Source organism: Pelodiscus sinensis, chromosome 1, assembly GCF_052426305.1.
Source record: "Pelodiscus sinensis isolate ZL-2025 chromosome 1, ASM5242630v1, whole genome shotgun sequence".
NCBI lineage: Eukaryota > Metazoa > Chordata > Testudines > Trionychidae > Pelodiscus > Pelodiscus sinensis.
In genome coordinates, this window is record NC_143052.1 from 355135245 (window position 1) to 355161026 (window position 25782).

General features: G+C 47.5%; 2 protein-coding genes across 2 annotated transcripts; both read right to left on the reverse strand.

Moving 5' to 3' along the window:
- Positions 1–1043: 1043 nt before the first annotated feature.
- Positions 1044–8028, reverse strand: LOC149526086 (olfactory receptor 51E1-like). The gene is made up of 2 exons (XM_089771773.1): positions 7899–8028; positions 1044–2110 (listed from the first exon to the last, which is right to left on the reverse strand). The coding sequence occupies exons 1-2, from the start codon at positions 8026–8028 to the stop codon at positions 1044–1046; spliced, it is 1197 nt and encodes a 398-aa protein (XP_089627899.1).
- A 9194-nt stretch (positions 8029–17222) lies between these two features.
- Positions 17223–18170, reverse strand: LOC149526087 (olfactory receptor 51E1-like). Its single transcript, XM_089771777.1, has one exon. The coding sequence runs from the start codon at positions 18168–18170 to the stop codon at positions 17223–17225; it is 948 nt and encodes a 315-aa protein (XP_089627903.1).
- Between the last annotated feature and the right edge of the window lie 7612 nt (positions 18171–25782).

The following is a 25782-nucleotide window of genomic DNA, read 5'->3' on the forward strand; positions in this document are numbered from 1 at the left end:
CTAAAACGGGATATTTGAAAAATGAAAGAACAAACAATCAAAGCAGGGATGCAGAGATGGGTGAAAAGTTGAAATGTGCACATGAGAGTTCAGCAAGGGAGCATAGACCAGCAATGGCACGTTGGAGTGCAGACCTTTGTGTACTAGACACAATACGATTCTCAGTAATGAAAATCCACTGAAAGGCTGCAAACCTGTCAGACAGACAATCCCACTCATGCTAGAATACTGCAGCCTTCACGTGGGCCAGTGAACAAGATGCACAAAAGCCACAATCTCTGTTACACCACACACCATGCTTGTTAGCAAAGCCAGCCCCTCTTCAGTGGCATCTAGAGACAAATTGTGCTGCCTCCCGCCTCCCCCCCCCCCCCCCCACCTGCCTGGCCTGGTAACCCAAGATGTGTCCTCACAACAGGCTCCTTGTCCATCTGTGGCAGCGAGTGGTGGGAGAAGGGGAGGAGACGGGTGAGTGAGACCTGGGGCTTTGGGGAAAGGCTCAGAACAGAGGTGGGAACTTGAGGGATGCAGGGAGAAGCGGCAGGGATCTAAATAAATTTAAAAAGTTAATGGAGATTCGCTATCTCCTAGAACTCGAAGGTACCTTGAGAAGTCATCAAGTCCAGTCCCCTGCCTTCACAGAAGGACCATGTACCACCCCCAAAATTCTTTTGCCCCAAATGGCCTCTGCAAGGATTGAGCTCTTAACCCTAGGTTTAGGAGGCCAATGCTCAAACCACTATGCTATCTTGGAGCAAAAAGTGTGGCTGTAGGCTTTTCTTTGCGAGAATAGGCAGGGAAGACTCCATTCCTCATGGGTTCTGTTACCAGAAAGTGGAAAGGTGGAAAACACTCTGAATTAATGAGCTGTGCTCAGACCAATTCACCAGACCTTCTCAGTGACAGAGCAAAGTACAATCAGGAGTGGATTTAATAACTCTCTGTTGGGCCAGAAGGTGATTCAGTGCAGAGGGTCCAGTACTATGTCACCAGCCAGCTCTTAATAGACCTTGGTCTGTGAGCCAGAGCCCCAGGAGAAAACCTCAGGAGCCTTTATGATTAAACAGCTGCAGCAGCCTGTCCCGGATCTGTTTGGTCCTCACCCCGTAGATGATGGGGTTGAGCATGGGGGGCATCATGTAGTACATGTGATTAATGAGATCATGGAGAGGGTGAGGCCTCTTCGGGTCAAAGCGAGACATGAGGGCGAAGAAGAGGCTTGGGATGTAAAACACTAAAATGGAACAGAGGTGGGAGGTGCAGGTCCCAAAAGTCTTGAGCCGGGCATCCTTGGTGGGAAGGCTGACGATGGCCCTGAGGATCTGGGTGTAGGATATAACAATAAAAATCACATCCAGGCCTCTCATACAAAGTAGCACAAAGAGGCCGTAGTAACTACTGGGGCGGATGTCACCACAGGCCAGCCCCACCACGGCCATATGCACACAGTAAGGCTGGGGGATGATGTTGGTTCTGCAATATGACCACTGTCTTGCAAGGAGGAGCATGGGCAGCGTGATCAAGCCACCGCGCAGCACCACGGCCAAGCAGATCTTACTCACCACGGGGTTTGTCAGGATGGTGGAATGTCTCAGGGGATGACAAATGGCCACAAAGCGATCCACAGCCATGGCCACGAAGATCCCAGACTCTGTTGCTGAGAAAAAGTGAAAGATATAGAGCTGGGTGAGGCAGGCACTGAAATCGATCTCCTTGGCATTGAACCAGAAGATGCTCAGCATTTTGGGCAAGATGGTTGTAGAGAGGACCAGGTCGGTGACAGCCATCATGCAGAGGAAATAGTACATGGGTACATGGAGGCTCGATTCCATCTTCACAATGAACAGGATGGTGAAGTTCTCCAAGACAGCTAGGATGTACATGATGCAGAAGGGGATGGAGATCCAGACATGGGCCATCTCCAGGCCTGGAAAACCCAGCAAGATGAAGATGGAGGGGTTGATGGAATTGGTTGTGTTGGAATCAGACATAAAAGAGAATAAAATGGGTCGAAGTATGAGAGACAACAGTGTTTCCTGCACGTATCGTAGGTTGTCCCGACTTCCACTTTTGTACTTGGAGTCTAGGATGACGGTCACAGGACAAATGTCTGGAAAAAGAGACAATGTTCACATCAGTTGACACTACTGGTAGTTGTTGTCATGGTTGGTACATATTGGGCTATTCAAACAATGAAAAGTGACATTTTCCTTATTCGGATAAATGATTGATGAACAGCTGGACTTTCTAATGTGTCTTCCATGTTTCATGGAGTTCCACGCTCAATAATGTGTCATGGTCTGGGAAACTTTAATAGGCACCGGCAGGAAAAAATGAGTTGGGGCCTATCAACTCACAGGGCCATGGCTAAACAGGATTACGGATTCACTTCACACAGAGTCGATTAGGGATAGTTGCTTTTATTAATCTCACTACGTCACTACTATTACAGGGTTAATGCTGCTCTATGGTTACACATCTACTGCAGATTGACACATCAATAAGAACAGGCAGAGCAATGTATAAGAGAGCAATAGGCACTTAGAAATGCTTACACCCCTTCAGTCTGCGGGGAGTCCCGTTCCTGACACCTTGCACCAGGCCACAGTGGACGTGACTCTAGCTGGGGGAATCCAGGGCACCCTTCAAGATCTAGGTCCCTGCTGAGACTCACTGGGCACAGGACTGCCTACACTAGTTTGTTTACTGGCTGTGTGCGTACTGGCTCAATGCCACTCTTAACATTCCTATGGAGCTAAGAACTGAGGTCAGACTTGTATACTGCTTCGTAGTTTCCCGGCTCAAGGCATGGGTTAAAGCTGATAAAGCCCAGCTGCTGTTTTGCGTACAAGAGGACCAGACTGTGTACTTCAAGGATGGAAATTTCCATCCTAGCGTGCTAAGCTGCAGTCCCCACATATGACTTTTTATGTGACAGGGCCTTTGTTACCCATCTCTGTTCCTTAATGCTGGCCTGACTTTCTGTGCGATCCTGTGCTGTAATGAGTCCTCATTCAGCTGGTTACTCAAAATTTCAGAGTGGGAAAAACCCCCAAACCTTTGCCAAGACACATGCCAGAGGGAACCATCCCAGTTAGAACAGACCTTGGTGAAAAGCTTTGGGGATCTTTGCCAGCAACTGGACAGAAACCCCTGCTCAGTCACAGCAGTGGATAATGTTGGGGTACCAAGGAATGGGATGGAGAAGAACCTGCTCTGGACATGTGTTTTCATCACTCAGGGCCCGTCTAAAATGTACCATTATTTTGAGATAACTAACATTATTTCAAAATAACAACGTGAGCATCTACACAGCCATTCTGTTAGTCTGAAATCATTTCAAAATAACAGACGGCTTGTTCCGAAATCTGTAAACCTCATTCTACGAGGAGTAATGCTTATTTCAAATGAGGTGTGTGTAGACGCGCCACTGCTGCTCTTTCGAAATAGTCCTTGGCACTGGTGAAACTCTCTGTGTCCAGCCCTGGGGACCACAATTAAGAAAAAGGTGCTGAAAAATTGGAGCATGTGCAGAAAAGAGCCAAAAAAAGGATTGGAAGCTGGAGAAAATGCTGGAGAATGAGATAATTCAGGATAGTCACCTATTCAACTTACATAGTAGTAACTGGCTCTGTAGTCTAGGCAGAGCACGGACAAGTAGCTAGAAGCTGAAGCCAAACAAATTCCAGCTGGAATCCAGTGCCAAATGTTTTAGCACAGATGGTGACTCCCCACTGGGATAACTGTGAAGAGGAGGGTGGGGTTTTCCAGCTCTCCGTCTCTGCAGATGCAGCCTGGCTGCTTTGCTAGGAGAGGGACTGGGAGGACTGCCTGCAGCGGGGAAGCCTGAGTACATCAGTGTGTACCGCTCACCCGGACGGCAGGGGTTCTCCCATCACAGGTACATCCCCTCCCCACGAGGTGTTATGTTGGTCAATGGAAGAATCCAGCCATCGGTCTCATGCTGTGCACACCGGGGTCGCCGTGACAGATCAGCATCCCTACATCACACTTTTCCTGCTGTTTCTAAAGGGCAGATGCCTCAAAAAATGAGGTTTACAGGATCTTTTGAAAAAACCTGCTGTTTTCAAAAGAACCGCAGTTTTACTTGCAAAAAGCACCATGATGCGATTATGCAAATGAAGCACAGGATAGTTAAATCCCCGCTTCATTTGCATTTTCTAAGTGCCTCATTTACATCCCTCTGCAGACAGCTTTCCAGGAGACACAAGTCAGGAAACAGCCACCCTGCTACCAGTCAGAGATGTGAGGGGAGAAGGTGACAGTGTCTGGGCATGAACGCATAGCTGGCACCTGAGGTCTTTGTTTAATTCTTCCTCCAAGGAGAGTCCCTCCATGGAGCCTGAGCAATCCACGGGCTACAGCCTATGACTTTTGCTTTGTATTGTACAGCTGTTACCACCTTTCCCCCGATAGATCCCCTGGCCCACAGAAATCCAGCAACCCCAGAGCTGGAGGTGTCAGCCAGAGTGCAGATATAGGAAAAAACGGCATTTTTACCTTTGGTAATGGAGGAAATCCGTCTCCTGCGTCAAGGGACCTAGGGGGTTTAAAGTCTGTGCAGTGCAAAAAAGGACCAGAGACTGCCTCCCTCTCCCATTGCACCCACGATGCACTAGGGGATCAAGGAGGAGAGCTTCTAAGCAAGGGAACGGTACCTGTGAATCCTGGGATGCAAGTGTCTTCCCTGGGATTCTCTCAGGTAGCCGCGTCCCTCGCCTCTCTCACCGCAGTGTCCACAGCAACATCCCAGGCCGCGCACCGACGTGGGGACTGCACCGTCTATAACATTGCTCTGGGCTTCCCTTAGCATCTACAGGAGACACGGCATCCGGGTGTAAACAGGCTGGCGACGGGAGACATTCAGGGCAGTGTCTGTGTTCCATGGCTGCCGCTGGGCTCTTTATGCAGGGGTAGCTGTGAACACTAATTAGGGGAATTCCCAGTGAGAGATGAGAAGAGTCTATGCCGAGTCAGAAGGGAAGGAAGTGGCTGCTCTGGGTATTTGTCTTTATTTTAAAATTAGAGTTGATAAATAAAAAAAAAAACATCAATTGCATTGCTGAAGTCGAAATCGCTCAATTAGGCTTTTGGGCTGTCTACACAGCAGGAAGTGGAAGGAAGAACACTCTTCCTTTGGCTCTCCCTACTCCTTGTGAAATGAGAGTTACAGGAATTGGAGTAAGAAGTCCTCCACCTTGACATTATTTTGAAATAATGCCTTGCGGTATAGGCACACGCTATGTTATTTCAAAATAATGCTGCTGGGTAGACGTACCTGCTGTGTCCTTCGGTGCATGAACCAAACCATTGTGTGTCCGGTGCTTTGTATGCGTAATTCCAGGCACACTGAATTGGGCCTCACATCTAGCCTGTAACTGGAGAATGGAACGTGTGCAAACTCCATCCCCAACTTCACTGGCCTGAGCACTGAAGGCTTCTGTTAACTTCCCACAGTGGTGGATTGGGCTTATTAGCTTCAAATTTAGGGAAGGTGACCCTGAGCGCACGTCCTACAATTGAATGAGGACGTATGATTGGCCTCTCCCCAGTACCGAAAGGTAGGGTCAATAGAAAACCAGGCCCTTGTGACTGACAGGCCCCATGAGCAACGGGGAGAGGCCAATGCTTCAGATCAGCCTCATGGACAGGCAGGAAGACCAATGAGGAGTCAGGATATGAGGGGGCGGATCCCATCCTCCATGGGAGTGGGAGCTGCCTCGGCAACAGCAAAGCTGAGCAAAGGGACAGCCGGGGCCCAAGCTGAGCTGGGAGCAGAGCCAAGGGGGCCAGGGTGCAGCCCATGGAGCAGGTCAGTGCTGGGAGCAGAGCCAGAGAAGCAGCCCAGGGAGCTAAGATGGCGGCAGAGCAACAGCAGTGCTCAGGCAGAGCAGAGGTGGGACTGGGGCAGAGGACAGAGCCATCTGGAGCCATGTGCACTGAGAAGGAACCACTGTGTGTGTGTGTGTGGGGGGGAAACTCTGGGCAGAGGCAGCCAAAGGGGATCATAACCCTGAGCTAGAGTCTTAAGGCGTGTGGCCACAGCAGGGCAGCACACCCCAGCCTGGGCTGCGTGAGGGACAGACTGTGAATTCCCTTCCTTTCCAGGGACGGCTGGCTGCGATGTCCTTGTGCCCACAGCGTGAGGCTTTGTGCTTTCCTTTCACCTTTTCAGGTTTTCTTATTTTATTTTAATTGGTAGCTGTTTAATACATTTGGCTTCCTTGGACTTCATGAGCGATCAGTGGGTCAGAGAAGTGCCCCGAGCAGAGAGAGCACCTCGGTGTGGGGACACCCCAGACCTTGTCCTAAATGACCATGACAAAAATGGAGGTTGAACACACCCAGCCGTGTTCAGATTACCAGGAATTAAAGATCCTAATTCAAACTACCGTTACCCCTCATTCCATTATGATCTTTAATTCGAACTACTTACCCCGTGCCGCATGGCATGGAGTTTGGACTAAGGAGGATTTAAAAATGGTGGCTCCCGGGAACATGTAAATGAAGCCCGGGATATTAAAATCCTGGGCTTCATTTGCGACTCCGCTTACCCTAATTACCCTACCTAGCTCGAACTAACAAGCTAGTGTAGACATACCCTAGCATATCAGTCAGGAAAGCCAAAAGTTCAAGACCAATGGGGCTCTCGACATTTCAGAACTATGGACACCAGTGTCATAATATAATACAGGGTAAGTGGGAGTCAACTCCTTCGCTGTGGACTTTTAGGCCAATCAGGGCTCATAGGAGGCATTGGGTGAACCTATCCCAAGGAGCCTAAAACCAGTGGGGCAAGCCTGACCCTACTGAAAATACATGCATCCCTCAGATTGACTTGATGTTGACTGGGTCAATGGAATAAAAGATATGGGTCATGAACCACCAGTGTTAAGAAGATCCCAGAGAGCTACTATGGACGTACTGCCTGTTTAACGTAGAGATAATTATATTGGTACAGCATAGTGTTTTAATGAATATTGTCATGTACAATGTCAATATGAGGTCCTGGGATTTTTAAAAGAGTACATGTTCTTTTATTCATTGTTATTAATAGCATGATGACACTATATGGGGTCCAGATGTTCTGGTGTGAATATGCTGCTTGGCAAAATTTTAGCCAGGAGAGTTGTAAGGGAACTGTCGGCCCCTCGCTAAAAATCTTAGTGAGGATTTTTAGTTGGGACCTTCTCAGTGCCAAAAGGAAGAAGAAGAGTCAACGGGAAACCAGGTACCTGAGGCTATGTCTACAATAAAGCATTCATTAGCATTTGTCGCACTGTCATTTGCATATTCTGTGCCGATGCTTTTTGCGCAAGAGGTTTTTGCGCAAAACCAAGCATTGTAGCCGGGTTTGTTTTGCGCAAAAAAAACCCTTTTGCACAAGATCCTTATACCTCCTTTTTTGAAGCACACGGATCTTGCACAAAAGGATTTTTTTGCACAAAATGGAGCCATCTACAATGCTTGTTTTTGCGCAAAAACCTCTTACACAAAAAGCATCAGCAGAGAATATGCAAATGACAGTGCGACAAATGCTAATGAGCGCTTCATTAGCATCCTCTCTGCCAGCAAAAGCCTGCAGCGTACATGTAGCCTGAGACTGGTGCAATGGGCGGAGGCCAATGCTCCTGGTCAGCCTGATTGACAGGCAGGTAGCCAATGGGGAAATGAGGAGGTCAGGGGGGTCCTTCCTTCATGTGAGCTGTGGCTCCCTGGACCAGAGCCAGGCAGAGTTAAGGGGAGAGGAGAGCCGTGCCGTCCAGGGTATCTCTTCAGGAACACCCTCCAAGAACTGTTCCTTTCTAAGTAAGAGAGAGCGCTCTTCTATGGTCTTAGCATTGCTCCTGATGTTCGTGTGTCGCGGTTTTTGTTACGCTGGTAGGCATGTTGGGTGAATGCCAAGTCTGGTTTCCACCTTAAGGCTCTGAAGAAGTGACGGGAATGTTCAGCGGTGAGCCCCATTCTGATTCTGGTCTCTTGTTTATAAAGCTCATAGTCATTCATGTTTTCTCTAGGCATTTCATTGGCCACTTCCTCAAGGGGTCTACTGAGTAGTGGTCTCAGCTCCACTATGTACTGATCTGTGGAGAGCTGTACCCAACTCAGACCCTTTCAAACTCTCTAAGAAGGCCACTGCATCATCTCCTACCTTGTACGCTGGGTATTTCTTGGGTTGGTTAGCATTAACTGGAGCAGGGTGGTTACTCAGTGGAGCCAGAGCAGCCAGCTTCTCAGTTTCTTTCCAGCTCTAAGATGAGGAGGGCTGAAGAACTCCAGATTGACATTTTCAATTCTCTGGGTCTCTACCATCTCCTCCCTGTCATAGGACAGTGCAAGATTTAGATTGGACATTAAGAAAAACTTCCAAACTATCAGGGTGGTAAAACACTCGAATAAATTGCCTAGGGAGGTTGTGGACTCTCCGTCACTAGAGATATTTAAGAGCAGGTTGGACAGACATCCAACAGGGAGGGAGTATACATGGTGCTTGGTCCTGCCACAAGGGCAGGGGACTGGACTTGATGACCTCTCGAGGTCCCTTCCAGTTCTGGTGATCTATGATTCTACGAAAATCAGAAGTGAGAATATACTGAACCCAGGAACAACCTATATCAGTGCTGCATTCGCGGCAGCTTTGTGGTTGGGGATACATCACTTGCTTAAAAGTCCAGCAAACACTGAAGTAACTGTTTTGACACACTGTACTTCAAAGCAACACGCTGGCAGCCCACCGTCGCAACAACACTTGTACAAAGTGTATCACATGAGGTTTCCGTGGAAAAAGTGAGGGTTGGCTCCATATGATTATCCTATCTGTATGCATGTCCCATCTCTCTATCTGAAATCATGAAAATTGACTAGGCGCCTATATTTCAAATGTGCTTCTGTCGTAACTCCTACAAAGTAGCTCACATCCACTTTAGCCAGCACTGTAAATGGACCATAGAAGTTGATGGCCCATCACCGAACACAATGGACAACAGAAGAAGCTTATAGCTACCTGGGGATGTTCTAGGCAGAAAATGAGCACTAGCCCCTGCGATGAATCATCGGAACTGGCAAGGCCATGTGGTCAGCTCAAGTGACACCTGTGGGTAACATTACGATGCACTGCGACATTGGGGAGGTGTATGGTGAAAATCAAGAGAGTCTGAAGCACACGACCTCCACATTAGTCAGTGACTGACATTCCTGCAGGACACTGAAGGGACAGGTGTGATGTTCTCTGCTCCAAAGCAACACCCAGACACCTCATGTTGGCCATGGTGATGGGATTATGATAAGTGGCGTACGATGTATGACCTGTGAGATGTCAATAGAAACGAATATCCCATATGTAAGTACATGGCTTTTCTGTGGCTAACGTTATGATGTGCCAACATTTCACATGTGTTAGCTCTTGGGTAACACCCACAAGGTATTTGACTTCCTGTGAAGCCAGCACGTTACGGACGAACCATTGACGATCATGACACATCAAGCAAGACGATAGACGTTCAAAGTACCATATCCCGAGTGTACAGGTAGTTCGGAAAAGGAAGCCTAATCTGAACTATCTAGTTCGTGCTGCGTTTAGCCGCGGGTACGGAGTCCGCACTAGCGGACACTTAAAAATGGCGGCTCCAGGCAACATGCAAATGAAGCCCGGGAAATTCAAATCCCGGGCTTCATTTGCAAGTTCGTATGCCTACATTAACCACCCTAGTTTGAACTAGGGTGGTAGTGTCGACATACCCAGAGGTGGCAAGCTGGGTAATAAACTGAGACAGCTCAGGTGTCTGACTAGAGTAAGATTGTTCAGCACTGTGAACGTAGGTGGGGGTACCTCTCTACTGTTAGTTCACGAGTTTCCAAAACATTCACTGAACTGCACTTGTTTTGTCCCTGCTGTTGTATGGCTGTGTAAGTGCCCAACCCGGAGAGGACTGTAGCTTGTCACAGCTTCACAGTGTGAGAGGGAGCCAGGTGGGTCTGCCAGAGGACTCAGCAACAATCCACTTCCAGGTTGCATCTGGAGACATCCTCCACACCCACCCAGTTAAATTTCCTTGATACACCAGGGCTGTGTCTAGACTGGACAGCTTTTCCGGAAAAACTTGCAAGCTGTCTACACTGGCTGCTTGAATTTCCGCAAAAGCACTGACTTCCTACTGTAAGAAATCAGTGCTTTTTGTGGAAATACTATGCTGCTCCCTAAATACTTTTTGCGGAAATACTAAGATTTTGCTCAAAAGTGCCAGTGTAGACAGCTCAAATTTGTTTTCCTCAAAAAAGCCCAGATCGCGAAAATGGTGATCGGGGCTTTTTTGCGCAAAAGCGCGTCTAGATTGGACACGGACGCTTTTCCACAAAAAGTGCTTTTGCAGAAAAGTGTCCGTGCCAATCTAGATGCTCTGTTCTGAAAATGCTTTTAATGGAAAACTTTTCCGTTAAAAGAATTTCCAGAAAATCATGCCAGTCTAGACGTAGCCCAGGAGTCTCTTTCCGCCTTTCTTGTACTCAGTTACTCCTGGAGAGACCGTGGTTACAGGAAGGAAGCCAGGACTCCGGGATGCTGTCTGCCGTTCTTGCTATTACTTTGGCCAAGTCATGTGTCCCTGTGCCACAGTTTATCTGTATAATGGGAATATGGTCTTGGTCAATGTCATTGGTTGGTGTCTTGAAGATCTTTCAGTGAAAGTTACTACACGGGATAATAGTTCCTGATGAGAATCATTGATCTCTGACCCCTTAGCAACAGCCCTGTGTATTTTCAGAAAGTGCTTGTGTCTCCCCTCAGGTATCTTGTTTGGATTCTTATTAATTAACTCCAATTGTTACATATCACACAGATGCATAGAACAGCCAATTCCTCCTTGACTCAGCCCGAACCCCAGGAGTTCTCCCCTCCTTTTGGGAAGGCCCCGTAATTACTCTTTACTCCTAATACACAGGGGTACAGATGTCTTGTGCCCAGCATGTTTACACTCAGATACCAGCATCTCCCCTAGTGGCTGAGCAAACCCCACTGGGATTGCAGGGAGCTATATTACAATCGGTGCAGACTCCTGTGTCGGCTATCGGTGTGGGCTCCTGCAGATGCTGAGCAGAGAGAGGTGTCACAGTCAGCTACCAAAGGGGGATTCCCAGGGAGGACAGGTCTGTCTCCAAACTTACAGGTACCCGTGTCGTGCTGCTCTCATGTAATGTAGGAGTGGTGGGTGAGAGAATCGGTCCCTGCTCCCTCCCCCTCTGCGCGGCCATTAAACGTCCCAGGGCCCTGGTCAGTGGGGATGAGTTTGGCCCAGTGGATGACTCTGAATAAAGGGTGATCTGCACCCACTCCTGTTTTTAAACCTCCCTGTTTTGAAACATGGACCCCAGGGCTGGCTGCAGTCGGTCTCCCCAATGCAAGGTGCAGCGGTAAAATCCTTCCCCTGCTCCAACTCACTCCCCTGCTGTTTATTCAGTCAGGGATCCCAGCAGAACCTTAAATCCTCAGCATGGCGCTGGAGCTCACAATGCGCTGTTTGCCCACGATGATGGCTAAATTCTCTCCAGTCTCCGCTTTCCCTGCTGCGGGGCTGTTCCCACAGGCTCACTTTACATTTGGCTGCATTAAAGCGTTTTGTTTGCATGGACCCATCCCACCAGCTGTTGGAATAAGTCGTGTCCACTCCTGGAAAGCTGAACTCCTGCCATGCCTTCCTCTTTGTAACCACTCTGCCCATCTTTGGCCCATAATATTCAATACTTAAATGACATCAAAAGCTTAGTATGGGACACTTCCCGAGCACTCAATTAGCCTCATTTAGCTCCGGAACTACTACTGACAGTCCTCCCCCTCCCTTCTTTTTCTGCTTTAAATAGAGATTTTTCCCCTTTTTTCTCCAATCATCTAAATAAGTGAGTTTCGCCCATAAAAGCTCATGACTCTATATATATTTTCGTTAGTCTCTAAGGTGCTACGACATTACTGATTGTTTTGTAAGATTGTAAATGAATGCTATTTAACCCTCTTCTTCACCTCCAATGGACTGGAAAGCATTCCATTACTGCCTATGATACGAGTGCTTCACATGGTTTCTTTCCACATAAATAATAAAACTATTTCTTGAACACACCTAGATGTTTTGAATCATTAATTTGTTTCCTTTCCCTATTGAGAAATTTGCGTAATTGTTTTTAGATTTACTTTTGTTCTTAATATATTTAAGACCTGTCTTTTTGTGATCCTTAGAATTGACAAACATGGATTTTTCAATGATATCTTTAGGGTACCCCATAAATTCTAATAACTTCCAATTCGTATTGCTCGCTCTCTATCTTTATTTTTTCCCCATTGATTATGTATTGCTTTCCTGCTAGAACTGCTGTCTACACTTTGACACGTAATTGTGTTTTTAGCCAAAGTTGTCCACTTTCTTGACAGTGGAATGTTGTTTTTTTAACTATTAAATAATCACTTTGAGAATTCTCAATTTTCATTCACATTTCTCTGTCTTAAGTTTTCTTCTCAGTCATTTTTGCTGATTATTTCCTCAGCTCAGGGCGATTTAGCCTTTTGAAGCATTGGATGTCTTAAGATATTTCCAGTTAGGTACTCTTCTCTTTTCGGTTTTTTTAATGTAACCTGTTCTCCTCTATTGTATACTCCCTTATTTGTCTCTTCTGTAAACTAAACATTCACAGACTTTTCATTCTGTCCACTTGTGGCAGCTTCCTGGAATCTCATATCCTGTCTCAGAGAGATCCCTTTTCTATCTGCTCCATTCATTATAGAGTCTGAGTGAGCAAAACAGAACACATATCCAGAGCACATTATTCTCCAGCCTATATCTTGGGTGTCTGAACAATTGTGAGCAACTGGGTGAATGGGGAACTTCCTACAGCATGGACTCTCTAGCCTGGGTTTCATTTCATTGAGGAACATCAAGGGTGTGTCTAGACTACAGGGTTTTGTCAACAAAACTATTCCTGTGTCCACACTGGCTTTGAGTTATGTCGACATAATGTCGACAACACTCAGAAGTTTTGTCGACGTATGTAAACCTCATTCTACGAGGCATAACCCCTTTTATCGACAGAGTTCTGTCGATAGAAGGCATTATTGCATCTACACTGTCCTTTGCGTCCACAATGTTATGTCGAAAAAGCAGCTTGCTTTCTCCACAGAACTGGATGTAGTCTAGACGCTCTTTGTCGACAGAAGCTTTCTCGACAGTATCTGTCGACAAAACCCTGTAGTCTAGACATACCCCAAGGGATAACCAATATCCACATCCATGTTTCCTCTTGGTGCCCGTTAAGGATTCCCACACTATGATACGTGGGAATCGCTGGCACATAGACACCACCAAAGATGGAATTGGCATCAGCAGGGCCCGTTGTTCAGAATTCTTTTCTCTGACTAATGAAAATGCCATTTCTCCGTGTGTGAAGAGCAACCAATCTCCTTCACAGCCTCCAGCTGTTCATTTAGTGTTTCATATTCACATTGTCTCTCCATTTAGGCATTTCTACTGCAACCATCTCCCTAGAGCCAGGCACATAAAGGAAGTCAGGGGAATGCACAACATATGCAGGAGAGAGTGTTATACCTCAGAGTTGGACGCCTCCTCTGCTCCATGTCAGACGCCAACATATCCAATTTTACCAACCCCTCCACCTTCATCCTGCTGGGAATTCCTGGCCTGGAGACGGCCCATGTCTGGATCTCCATCCCCTTCTGCACTATGTTCACCATGGCCATCTTGGGGAACTTCACCATCCTCTTCATTGTGAAGACAGAGCCAAGGCTGCATAGACCTATGTACTATTTCCTCTGCATGCTGGCCGTCACTGACCTGGTTCTATCCACGTCCATCCTGCCTAAAACCCTGAGCATTTTCTGGTTCAGTTCCAGGGAGATCGATTTCAGTGCCTGCCTCACCCTGATGTTCTTCATGGCCACGAAGATCCCAGACTCAGAAACCAAGAGGAACAAATTTTCTCCTTCCTCCTTGTGACACTCTTTTAAATATTTGAAAACCGCTACAATGTCCCCCCTTAATCTTCTTTTTCCAAAGTAAACAAGCCCAGTTCATGAAGCCTGGCTTCATAGGTCATGTTCTCTAGACCTTTAATCATTCTTGTCGCTCTTCTCTGTACCCTTTCCAATTTCTCCACATCTTTCTTGAAATGTGGCGCCCAGAACTGGACACAGTACTCCAGCTGAGGCCTAACTAGTGCAGAGTAGAGCGGCACAATGACTTCACGAGTTTTGCTTACAACACACCTGTTGATACAACCTAGAATCATATTTGCTTTTTTTTGCAGCAGCATCACACTGTTGACTCATATTCAACTTGTGGTCCACTATGACCCCTAGATCCCTTTCCGCCATGCTCCTTCCTAGACAGTCGCTTGTATATATGGAACTGAATGTTCCTTCCTAAGTGGAGCACTTTGCATTTCTCTTTATTAAACTTCATCCTGTTTTCCTCTGACCATTTCTCTAACTTGCTAAGATCATTTTGAATTATGTCCCTATCCTCCAAAGAAGTTGCAACCCCACCCAGTTTGGTATCATCTGCAAACTTAATAAGCGTACTCTCTATCCCAATATCTACATCATTGATGAAGATATTGAACAGTACGGGTCCCAAAACAGACCCTTGCGGAACTCCACTTGTTATCCATTTCCAGCAGGATTTAGAACCGTTAACAACAACCCTCTGACTACGGTTATCCAGCCAATTATGCTCCCACCTTATCGTGGCCCTATCTAAGTTATATTTGCCTAGTTTATCATTAAGAATATCATGCGAGACCGTATCAAATGCCTTACTAAGGTCTAGGTATATGACATCCACTGCTTCTCCCTTATCCACAAGGCTCATTATCTTATCAAAGAAAGCTATCAGATTAGTTTGGCATGACTTGTTCTTCACAAACCCATGCTGGCTATTCCCTATCACTTTATTACCTTCCAAGTGTTTGCATATGATTTCCTTAATTACCTGCTCCAGTATCTTCCCTGGGACAGACGTTAAACTGACTGGTCTGTAGTTTCCTGGGTTGTTCTTATTCCCCTTTTTACAGATGGGCACAATATTTGCCCTTTTCCAGTCTTCTGGAATCTCCCCTGTCTTCCATGATTTTTCAAAGATCATAGCTAAAGTCTCAGATACCTCCTCTGTCAGCTCCTTGAGTATCCTGGGATGCATTTCATCAGGACCTGGTGACTTGCTGACATCTAACTTTCCTAAGTGATTTTTAACTTGTTCTTTGTGTATCCTATCTTCTAAACTTACCCTCTCTCTGCTTGTATTCACTACGTTAGGCACACCTCCAGACTTCTCGGTGAAGACCGAAACAAAGAAGTCATTGAGCATCTCCGCCATTTCCAAGTTTCCTGTTACTGCTTCTCCCTCCTCACTGATCAGTGGGCCTACTCTGTCCTTGGTCTTCCTCTTGCTTCTAATGTATTTATAAAAGGTCTTCTTGTTTCCCTTTATGCCTATAGCTAGTTTGATCTCATTTTGTGCCTTTGCCTTTCTAATCTTGCCCCTGCTTTCCTGTGTTGCTTGCCTATATTCATCCTTCGTTATTTGTCCTAGTTTCCATTTTTTATAGGACTCCTTTTTTATTTTGAGATCGTGCAAGATCTCCTTGTTAAGCCAAGCTGGTCTTTTGCCCTATTTTCTATCTTTCCTACACAGCGGAATTGTTTGCTTTTGGGCCCTTAACAACGTCCCTTTGAAATACTTCCAACTCTCCTCAGTTGTTTTTCCCTTCAGTCTTGCTTCCCATGGGACCTTACCTACAAGTTCTCTGAGCTTATCAAAATCTGCCTTCCTGAAATCCATTACCTCAATTGTGCTGGTCTCCCTTCTACCTTTCCTTAAGATCATGAACTCTATTATTTGGACTGTAGCAGAATAAGGTGCTTTCATAAAAATGTACCAGGTGTCGGTCCAGTAAGTAGCATCGTTGTCGCTCCACCCTCCCCCCACCAGAAATGGATTTGTGGCTGAAAACAGGATAGTTGAAAAAAACAACAACAAACAAGCAAACCAGGCATGCAGAGATGGGTGAAATGGATGTTGAACTGCAACAGAACAAGGTGCTTTTATAAAAATGTACCCAGTGTGTGTCCAGTAAGGAGGATGGGTTGTCTTCCCCCAGAAATGGATTTCTGGCTGAAAACGGGATATTTGAAAAATGAAAGAACAAACAATCAAAGCAGGGATGCACAGATGGGTGAAAAGTTGAAATTTGCACATGAGAGTTCAGCAAGTGAGCATAGACCAGCAATGGCACGTTGGAGTGCAGACCTTTGTGTACTAGACACAATACGATTCTCAGTAATGAAAATCCACTGAAAGGCTGCAAACCAGTCAGACAGACAATCCCACTCAAGCTAGAATACTGCAGCCTTCACGTGGGCCAGTGAACAAGATGCACAAAAGCCACAATCTCTGTTACACCACACACCACGCTTGTTAGCAAAGCCAGCCCCTCTCCAGTGGTATCTGTAGACAAATCGTGCTGCCTCCGGCCCCCCTCCCCCTTGCCTGGCCTGCTACCCCGAGATGTGTCCTCACAACAGGCTCCTTGTCAGTCTGTGGCAGCGAGTGGTGGGAGAAGGGGAGGAGACGGGTGAGTGAGACCTGAGGCTTTGGGGAAAGTGTCAGAACAGAGGTGGGAACTTGAGGGATGCAGGGAGAAGCGGCTGGAATCTAAATAAATTTAAAAAGTTAATGGAGATTGCCTATCTCCTAGAACTGGAAGGTACCTTGAGAGGTCATCAAGTCCAGTCCCCTGCCTTCACAGCAGGACCAAGTACCATCACCAAAATTCTTTTGCCCCAAATGGCCTCTGCAAGGATTGAACTCACAACTCTAGGTTTAGCAGGCTATTACTCAAACCACTAAGCTATCTCAGAGCAAAAAGTATGGCTGCAGGTTTTTCTTTGCTGGAATAGGCAGCGAGGGCACCGTTCCTCATGGGTTCTGTTACCAGAAAGTGGAAAGGTGGAAAACACTCTGAATTAATGAGCTGTGCTCAGACCAATTAACCAGACCTTCTCAGTGACAGAGCAAAGTACGATCAGGAGAGTATTTAATAACTCTCTGTTGGGCCAGTAGATGATTCAGTGCAGAGGGCCCAGCACCATGTCACCAGCCAGCTCTGAATAGACCTTGGTCTGTGAGCCAGAGCCCCAGGAGAAAACATCAGGAGCTTTTATGATTAAACAGCTGCAGCAACTTGTCCCGGATCTGTTTGGTCCTCACCCCGTAGATGATGGGGTTGAGCACGGGGGGCATCATGTAGTACATTTGATTAATGAGATCATGGAGAGGGTGAGGCCTCTTCGGGTCAAAGCGAGACACGAGGGCGAAGAAGAGGCTTGGGATGTAAAACATTAAAATGGAACAGAGGTGGGAGATGCAGGTCCCAAAAGTCTTGAGCCGGGCATCCTTGGTGGGAAGGCTGACGATGGCCCTGAGGATCTGGATGTAGGATATAACAATAAAAATCACATCCAGGCCTCTCATACAGAGTAGCACAAAGAGGCCGTAGTAAATACTGGGGCGGATGTCACCACAGGCCAGCCCCACCACGGCCATATGCGCACAGTAAGGCTGGGGGATGATGTTGGTTCTGCAATATGACCACTGTCTTGCAAGGAGGAACATGGGCAGCGTGATCAAGCCACCGCGCAGCACCACGGCCAGGCAGACCTTACTCACCACGGGTTTTGTCAGGATGGTGGAATGTCTCAGGGGATGGCAAATGGCCACGAAGCGATCCACAGCCATGGCCACGAAGATCCCAGACTCTGTCGCTGAGAAAAAGTGAAAGATATAGAGCTGGGTGAGGCAGGCACTGAAATCGATCTCCTTGGCATTGAACCAGAAGATGCTCAGCATTTTGGGCAAGATGGTTGTAGAGAGGACCAGGTCGGTGACAGCCAGCATGCAGAGGAAATAGTACATGGGCTCATGGAGCTTCGATTCCATCCTCACAATGAACAGGATGGTGAAGTTCTCCAAGACAGCTAGGATGTACATGATGCAGAAGGGGATGGAGATCCAGACATGGGCCATCTCCAGGCCTGGAAAACCCAGCAAGATGAAGATGGAGGGGTTGATGGAATTGGTTGTGTTGGAATCAGACATTGAAGACAATAAAATGGGTCAAAGTATGAGAGACAACAGTGTTTCTTGCATGTATCGTAGGTTGTCCCGACTTCCACTTTTGTACTTGGAGTCTAGGATGATGGTCTCAGGACAAATACCTGGAAAAAGACACAATGTTCACATCAGATGACACTACTGGGAATTGTCATGGTTGGAACATATTGGGCTCTTCACACAATGAAAAGTGACATTTTCCTTATTCGGATAAATGATTGATGAACAGCTGGACTTTCTAATGTGTCTTCCATGTTTCATGGAGTTCCACGCTCAATAATGTGTCATGGTCTGGGAAACTTTAATAGGCACCGGCAGGAAAAAATGAATTGGGGCCTATGAACTCACAAGGCCATGGCCAAACAGGATTACGGATTCACTTCACACAGAGTCGATTACAGATAGTTGCTTTTATTAATCTCACTACGTCACTACTATTACAGGGTTAATGCTGCTCTATGGTTACACAGCTACTGCAGATTGACACATCAATAAGCACAGGCAGAGCAATGAGTAAGAGAGCAATAGGCACTTAGAAATGCTTATGGCCCTTCAGTGTGCGTGGAGTCCCGTTTCTGACACCTTGCACCAGGCCACAGTGGACGTGACTCTAGCTGGAGGAATCCAGGGCACCCTTCGAGATCTAGGTCCCTGCTGAGACTCACTGGGCACAGGACTCCCTACACTAGTTGTTTACTGGGTGTGTGCGTACTGGCCCAATGCCACTCTTAACATTCCTATGGAGCTAAGAACTGAGGTCAGACTTGTATACTGCTTCGTAGTCTCCCGGCTCAAGGCATGGGTTAAAGCTGATAAAGCCCAGCTGCTGTTTTGCGTACAAGAGGACCAGACTGTGTACTTCAAGGATGGAAATTTCCATCCTAGCGTGCTAAGCTGCAGTCCCCACATATGACTTTTAATGTGACAGGGCCTTTGTTACCCATCTCTGTTCCTTAATGCTGGCCTGACTTTCTGTGCGATCCTGTGCTGTAGTGAGTCCTGATTCAGCTGGTTACTCAAAATTTGAGAGTGGGAAAAAAAACCCCAAACCTTTGCCAAGACACATGCCAGAGGGAACCATCCCAGTTAGAACAGACCTTGGTGATAAGCTCTGGGGATCTTAGCCAGCAACTGGACAGAAACCCCTGCTCAGTCACAGCAGTGGATAATGTTGGGGTACCAAGGAATGGGATGGAGAAGAACCTGCTCTGGACATGTGTTTTCATCACTCAGGGCCCGTCTACGCTGTACCGTTATTTTGAGATAACTAACGTTATTTCAAAATAACAACGTGAGCATTTACACAGCCATTCTGTTAGTTTGAAATCATTTCAAAATAACAGACGGCTTGTTCCGAAATCTGTAAACCTCATTCTACGAGGAGTAATGCTTATTTCAAATGAGGTGTGTGTAGACGCGCCACTGCTCCTTTTTCGAAATAGCCTCTCGCTGGGGCCATTATAGTTAGTTATTACTCCCCAGTGTCTCCTGGGGCTCTGTGACGTAGTGTGGGTACCTTGCTGGTTGCTAGGCTTGGGCTGTGGGTGACCCCCACAGGTTACTGTCTGTACCATGGCCCAGCAGGGTAGCTGATGGGACAGAGAGGTACCTGTTCGACCAGTTACCTCCCAGGGAGAGGAACAAAGGAAAGTGGAAAGTGGAATGCTGCCTCTGGCTGGGGGCAGGGCTGGAAGGGACGGGTCTTTAGTTGCTGTCTAGGAATCAGGGGAGAAGGAGCTAGGGAGGGGGGCTGGGTGGAGTCTGTTCATGCCACTACAGGGGTGCAAGAGGTAGGGGACCATGATGCGCCTCCACAGGCTCTAAATCGAGATAGTACATCCACATTAGGGAAGCCTGCCTCAGACTTATTTTGAGGCTTCCCTGCATTGTAGACATGCTATTTTGCAATAAGCTACTTTGGAACAATGATTCCGACATAGGTTATTTGGAAATAAGTGTACAGTGTAGATGTAGCCTCAGTCTCTAGAAAGACTACAGGTCATATAAAGGGGGTTTGTAACACAGGCTATGAAAATGCGGGAGGCTGCCCTATGTGGACAGACTGGAAAGTTAGGAACAGTTTAGTTTAGGGAGGAGACAAACAAAGGAGACATGCTGGAGGAGAGGATGATAAAAATTTGACACGATTGCAACAAAGTGAAAAAAGAGGGAAACGTCCCAACCAGGAAAGAAGGGCTAAAAGCCACAATACCACAGTCATTGCAGGTGGAAAATTTGGGCTAAATATTCAGCTGAGTGATAAAGGGAAACAAGAAAGTGGAATAGAGGAAGCAATCTATAACAAAGGGGGTGAAAGGGAAAAAAATGGAATGATAGAATTGGAATTTTGAACTTGAATGGGGGATTTTTAAAAGACCCTGGAAACATCCGTGACTATCACAGCGAAGAACGACAGAAAGGAGGCTATTGATCATATTAAGAAGACAAGAAATGACCGAAAATGTTGAGCTAGTCCCTAGATAGAGAAAGGAAATTAGTTTGCAGTTGGGTTCCACAGGGATCCTTTCTAGGTCTGAAGCCCTTCACAAGGGCATCAAAGATCTAGAAGCAAACAGAGCAGAGACATGTTTGGCAGCGGGGTTACAAGGAGGCGCCTCGAGCAGCCATAATAATTGGTTTGGAGCACTTGGTGCGTGGGGCCCATTCAAACAAAAGTTATTAGCACAGTGAGAGGCAAAGTTTCCCTCTCGCCACAGAGAATGCAGCCCCAACCCACAGACCAAGGTAGTACAGAAGGATTTGAATAGGGTGGAGCGGGCAATAGATAACAAAGCGGGGGAAAGGGAAAATGGCAAATAATGTAAATAGGAAGTTACGAAAATGAACGCAGGATGTTAAACTATCGTGGAAATGTAACAATGGTTTGCAAGGTGAGATATCACAAAAAGGGGGCTATGGAACATACGAAGAACAAAGGAGGAAATCCAACTTCATGGCCAACGGGGCACCTGTGACCCTTGGATGCACAACCAGGGCAGTGGTGAGTTGGCACAAGGGAAGGATTTTATCTCTGCCCTTGGCACTGGTGAAACTCTGCGTCCAGCCCTGGGGACCACAATTAAGAAAAAGGTGCCGAAAAATTGGAGCATGTGCAGAAAAGAGCCAAAAAAAGGATTGGAAGCTGGAGAAAATGCTGGAGAGTGAGATAATTCGGGATAGTCACCTATTCATCTTACATAGTAGTAACCGGCTGTGTAGTCTAGGCAGAGCACGGACAAGTAGCTAGAAGCTGAAGCCAAACAAATTCCAGCTGGAATCCAGTGCCAAATATTTTAGCACAGATGGTGACTCTCCACTGGGGTAACTGTGGAGAGGAGGGTGGGGTTTTCCAGCTCTCCATCTCCGCAGATGCAGCCTGGCTGCTTTGCTAGGAGAGGGACTGGAGGGCTGTCTGCACTTGAAATGCTACAGCGGGGCAGCCTGAGTACATCAGTGTGTACCGCTCACCCAGATGGCAGGTGTTCTCCCATCACAGGTACATCCCCTCCCCGGGAGGTTGCAGGTTGGTCAATAGAAGAATTTAGCCATTGGCCTCATGCTGTGCACACGGGGGTCACCGTGACAGATCAGCATAAGAACATAAGAACGGCCGTACTGGGTCAGACCAAAGGTCCATCTAGCCCAGTATCCTGTTTGCCGACAGTGGCCAGCACCAGGTGCCCCAGAGAGGGTGGACTGAAGACAATGATCAAGCAATTTGTCTCCTGCCATCCCTCTCCAGCCTCTGACAAACAGAGGCCAGGAACACCAATTCTATCCCCTGGCTAATAGCCTCCATGAAATTATCTAGCTTCTCTTTAAAACCTATTATAGTCCCAGACTTCACAGCCTCCTCTGGCAAGGAGTTCCACAGGTTGACTACACACTGTGTGAAGAAGAACTTTCTTTTATTAGTTTTAAACCTGCTACCCATTAATTTCATTTGGTGTCCTCTAGTTCTTCTATTTAGGGAACTTATAAATAACTTTTCTTTATCGGCCCTCTCCACACCAATCATGATTTTATATACCTCTATCATATCCCCCCTCAGTCTCCTCTTTTCTAAACTGAAAAGTCCCAGTCTCTTTAACCTCTCCTCATATGGGACCTGTTCCAAGCCCCTAATCATTTTAGTTGCCCTTTTCTGAACCTTTTCCAAGGCCAAAATATCTTTTTTGAGGTGAGGAGACCACATCTGTACACAGTATTCAAATGTGGGCGTACCTTAGTTTTATACAGGGGCAGTAAGATATCCTGGGTCTTATTTTCTATCCTTTTCTTAGTAATTCCTAGCATCCTATTTGCCTTTTTGACCGCCGCTGCACTCTGTGTGGAAGTTTTCAGAGAACTGTCCACGATAACTCCAAGATCTCTTTCCTGATTTGTCGTAGCCAAATTAGCCCCCATCATACTGTACGTATAGTTGGGGTTATTTTTCCCGATGTGCATTACTTTACACTTATCCACATGAAATTTCATTTGCCATTTTGTTGCCCAATCACTCAGTTTGTAGCATCCCTTCATCACACTTTCCCTGCTGTTTCTAAAGGGCAGATGCCTCAAAAAATGAGGTTTACAGTATCTTTTGAAAAAACCTGCTGTTTTCGAAAGTACCGCAGTTTTATTTTCAAAAAGCACCATGATGCGATTATGCAAATGAAGCACAGGATAGTTAAAAATCCCCGCTTCATTTGCATTTTCTAAGTGCCTCATTTACATCCCTCTGCAGACAGCTTTCCAAGAGACACAAGTCAGGAAACAGCCACCCTGCTACTAGTCAGAGATGTGAGGGGAGAAGGTGACAGTGTCTGGGCATGAACGCACAGCTGGCACCTGAGGTCTTTGTTTAATTCTTCCTCCAAGGAGAGTCCCTCCATGGAGCCTGAGCAATCCACGGGCTACAGCCTATGACTTTTGCTTTGTATTGTACAGCTGTTACCACCTTTCCCCCTGTAGATCCCCTGGCCCACAGAAATCCACCAACCCCAGAGCTGGAGGTGTCAGCCAGAGTGCAGATATAGGAAAAAACGGCATTTTTACCTTTGGTAACGGAGGAAATCCATCCCCTGCGACAAGGGACCTAGGGGGTTTAAAGTCTGTGCAGTGCAAAAAAGGACCAGAGACTGCCTCCCTCTCCCATTGCACCCACGATGCACTAGGGGATCAAGGAGGAGAGCTTCTAAGCAAGGGAACGGTACCTGTGAATCCTGGGATGCAAGTGTCTTCCCTGGGATTCTCTCAGGTAGCCGCGTCCCTCGCCTCTCTCACCGCAGTGTCCACAGCAACATCCCAGGCCGTGCACCGATGTGGGGACTGCACCGTCTATAACATAGCTCTGGGCTTCCCTTAGCATCTACAGGAGACACGGCATCCGGGTGTAAACAGGCTGGCGACGGGAGACATTCAGGGCAGAGTCTCTGTTCCATGTCTGCCCCTGGGCTCTTTATGCAGGGGTAGCCGTGAACACTAATTAGGGGAATTCCCAGTGGGAGATGAGAAGAGTCTATGCCGAGTCAGAAGGGAAGGAAGTGGCTGCTCTGGGTATTTGTCTTCATTTTAAAATTAGAGTTGATAAATTAAAAAAAAATGAACAAACAAAAATCTAGGGCTAATGCCTCGGGCTCCTAGGAGATCCGCTCACAGGTGAATGCCCAGGAGGGCTGGGCAGGCAGAAGAGAGACAGATCGGAAGACAGACGGCTGGGGAGACACAAACACTTTCCACAGGCACTTGTGGCAGTTGCTAAGGGATGTGACATCAATAGTTCTCGACTGTGTGTATCATCGCACCGTGCAGCATCTGTCAGTGAAGGATCTTCACAGCCGCTGGCAAAGCAAAGTCAGTCAGGGCGGGCAGTGAAGGGTCTATGGCTCCAGCCTGATCTCTGAACAGTTATTAGCACCACGGCCTTGGCCAGGGAAAGGTCTGTGGCGGAGGCCTCTAGTCCGGGCCGAATCTCACAATCTGAGCTCCAGGCCTGAATCAGGACAGGTAGTGAAGGGTCGATGGCTCAGGGCTGCCCTCAGACCAAGTACGTTCAGTAGGTCTACCCCCTAAGTGCAGGGAGGGCAGTAAAAAAGCCTGTGGCTCAGGCGTATACCCAGGGCCGAGAAGCAAGGGGATTGGGCATCCTCGATCCAGCACGTTGGGGACTGGGCTGTGCTAGGGGTGGGGTGATGGGGCAGAGGAGGAGAGGGCCCTCCCAACTCCATCATGCCCCATGCAGAGCTGATGACAAGGAATTCTGCAGCTTGTTGAGTGGGGAATCCAGCCACTCCACATTCTCAGGTTCTGTGGCCACCACACGGCCAGACTACGATTGGCTGCCCCAGTGGCCACGTCTCCCCCTACCCTTCATGGGTGCCTGGATTCATGGGCGGGCAGGAGGCATCTTTCTCCTTTGGTGTCTGCAATCGAACAGAGCCCAGGACCTATCCTTTGTATTTCCTGCGTCGCTTTCTGACTTCCTGTGAAAGAGCTGAGCATGGCCTGGCTCCCCCAACCAGAGTCCCTCCCCCTCTGGTTCAGTGGGTGACCATTCCACCTCATTACGCAACTACCTCCTGAAGTCCAGCTCCTGGGCTTCTGCGCCGGTGTCTTAATCCCGCTTTCCAAGCCGAGAGAGAAAATCCGTGTTGGCCTTATCCCCACCTGCCCTGTCTCGGACAGCAGGGACGTAATGCTGGAGGGGGAGATACCGTCTCATCAATGCTGCGTTGGGATTTTTCATGGGATTTGACCCTTTTATAGCTGCCTGGGCACTGATCAGCATGAAACAACTGGACAATTCCTTTCTTAGGGGACTGACTCCTTCCCATCCACCTCCGGCGGGGAGGACTTCCCCAAGCCCCACCTCCAACGTGTCCATTTGGACTAAATGGTGCGGGTTTCCAACACAGGTTGTCCTTGAGGGCTCAGAATGCATCGTCACACTCTGTAATGCCCCATGACAGCTATGCAACCTCCAACACCAGGCCCTGCTTGGTGGGTGTGAGACAGATACAATGCACAGCCCTGCCCCGGCCTTTGGAGATACGTCCTAGGCCTTCAGAGCAGAGCGCACGTCCATTGGAACTAGACTGGGCCTAGAACCGGCCATGGCATGGTGGCTGCACCACACGGACAGCTGGGAGCAACTGGATTTCCTTAAGCTTTGGTAACACTGCTTTAGTTCTAACCATGCCTCTGTCCTTACAGCGCACATTTGCATACCGAGATGCACATGCCGACACATGTACATGGACCCACATGAACACACACACAGGGACACACATGCACACATACAATCCCAACCTGCAAGGCCCCCTCCAGAAGGTGCAGTCTGCTGGTGTCACAGGTGGGGCAAGACTTTGTGGGTGAATTCCACCAGAACTGAGGCCTGTGTGAAAACTCTGAGCAGCTCTGGAGCAAGGTCAAAACGCAGGCTTCCTTTTGCAGGTGACTGGCAGGTCCTTAAGCGCATGCAGGACTAGCTGGTAGCTGAGCTACGGGTTTGAGAAAGGCAATGGTGCCTAAATAAATAAGGGACATTAAAGACATAAGGGGAGAAAAATCCATGCATGGCACAGCTATGGGTCACCAAACAGGTCATGAACAG

Excerpts from the sequence above, each read along its gene's own strand:
- LOC149526086 (XM_089771773.1), bottom strand. The coding sequence starts at position 8,028 with ATGAATGACTATGAGCTTTATAAACAAGAGACCAGAATCAGAATGGGG. Across the intron at positions 2,111-7,898 it reads CACCCAACATGCCTACCAGC|ACATTTGTCCTGTGACCGTC; the intron begins GTAACAAAAACC and ends CTCTTTTTCCAG.
- LOC149526087 (XM_089771777.1), bottom strand. The coding sequence starts at position 18,170 with ATGTCTGATTCCAACACAACCAATTCCATCAACCCCTCCATCTTCATC.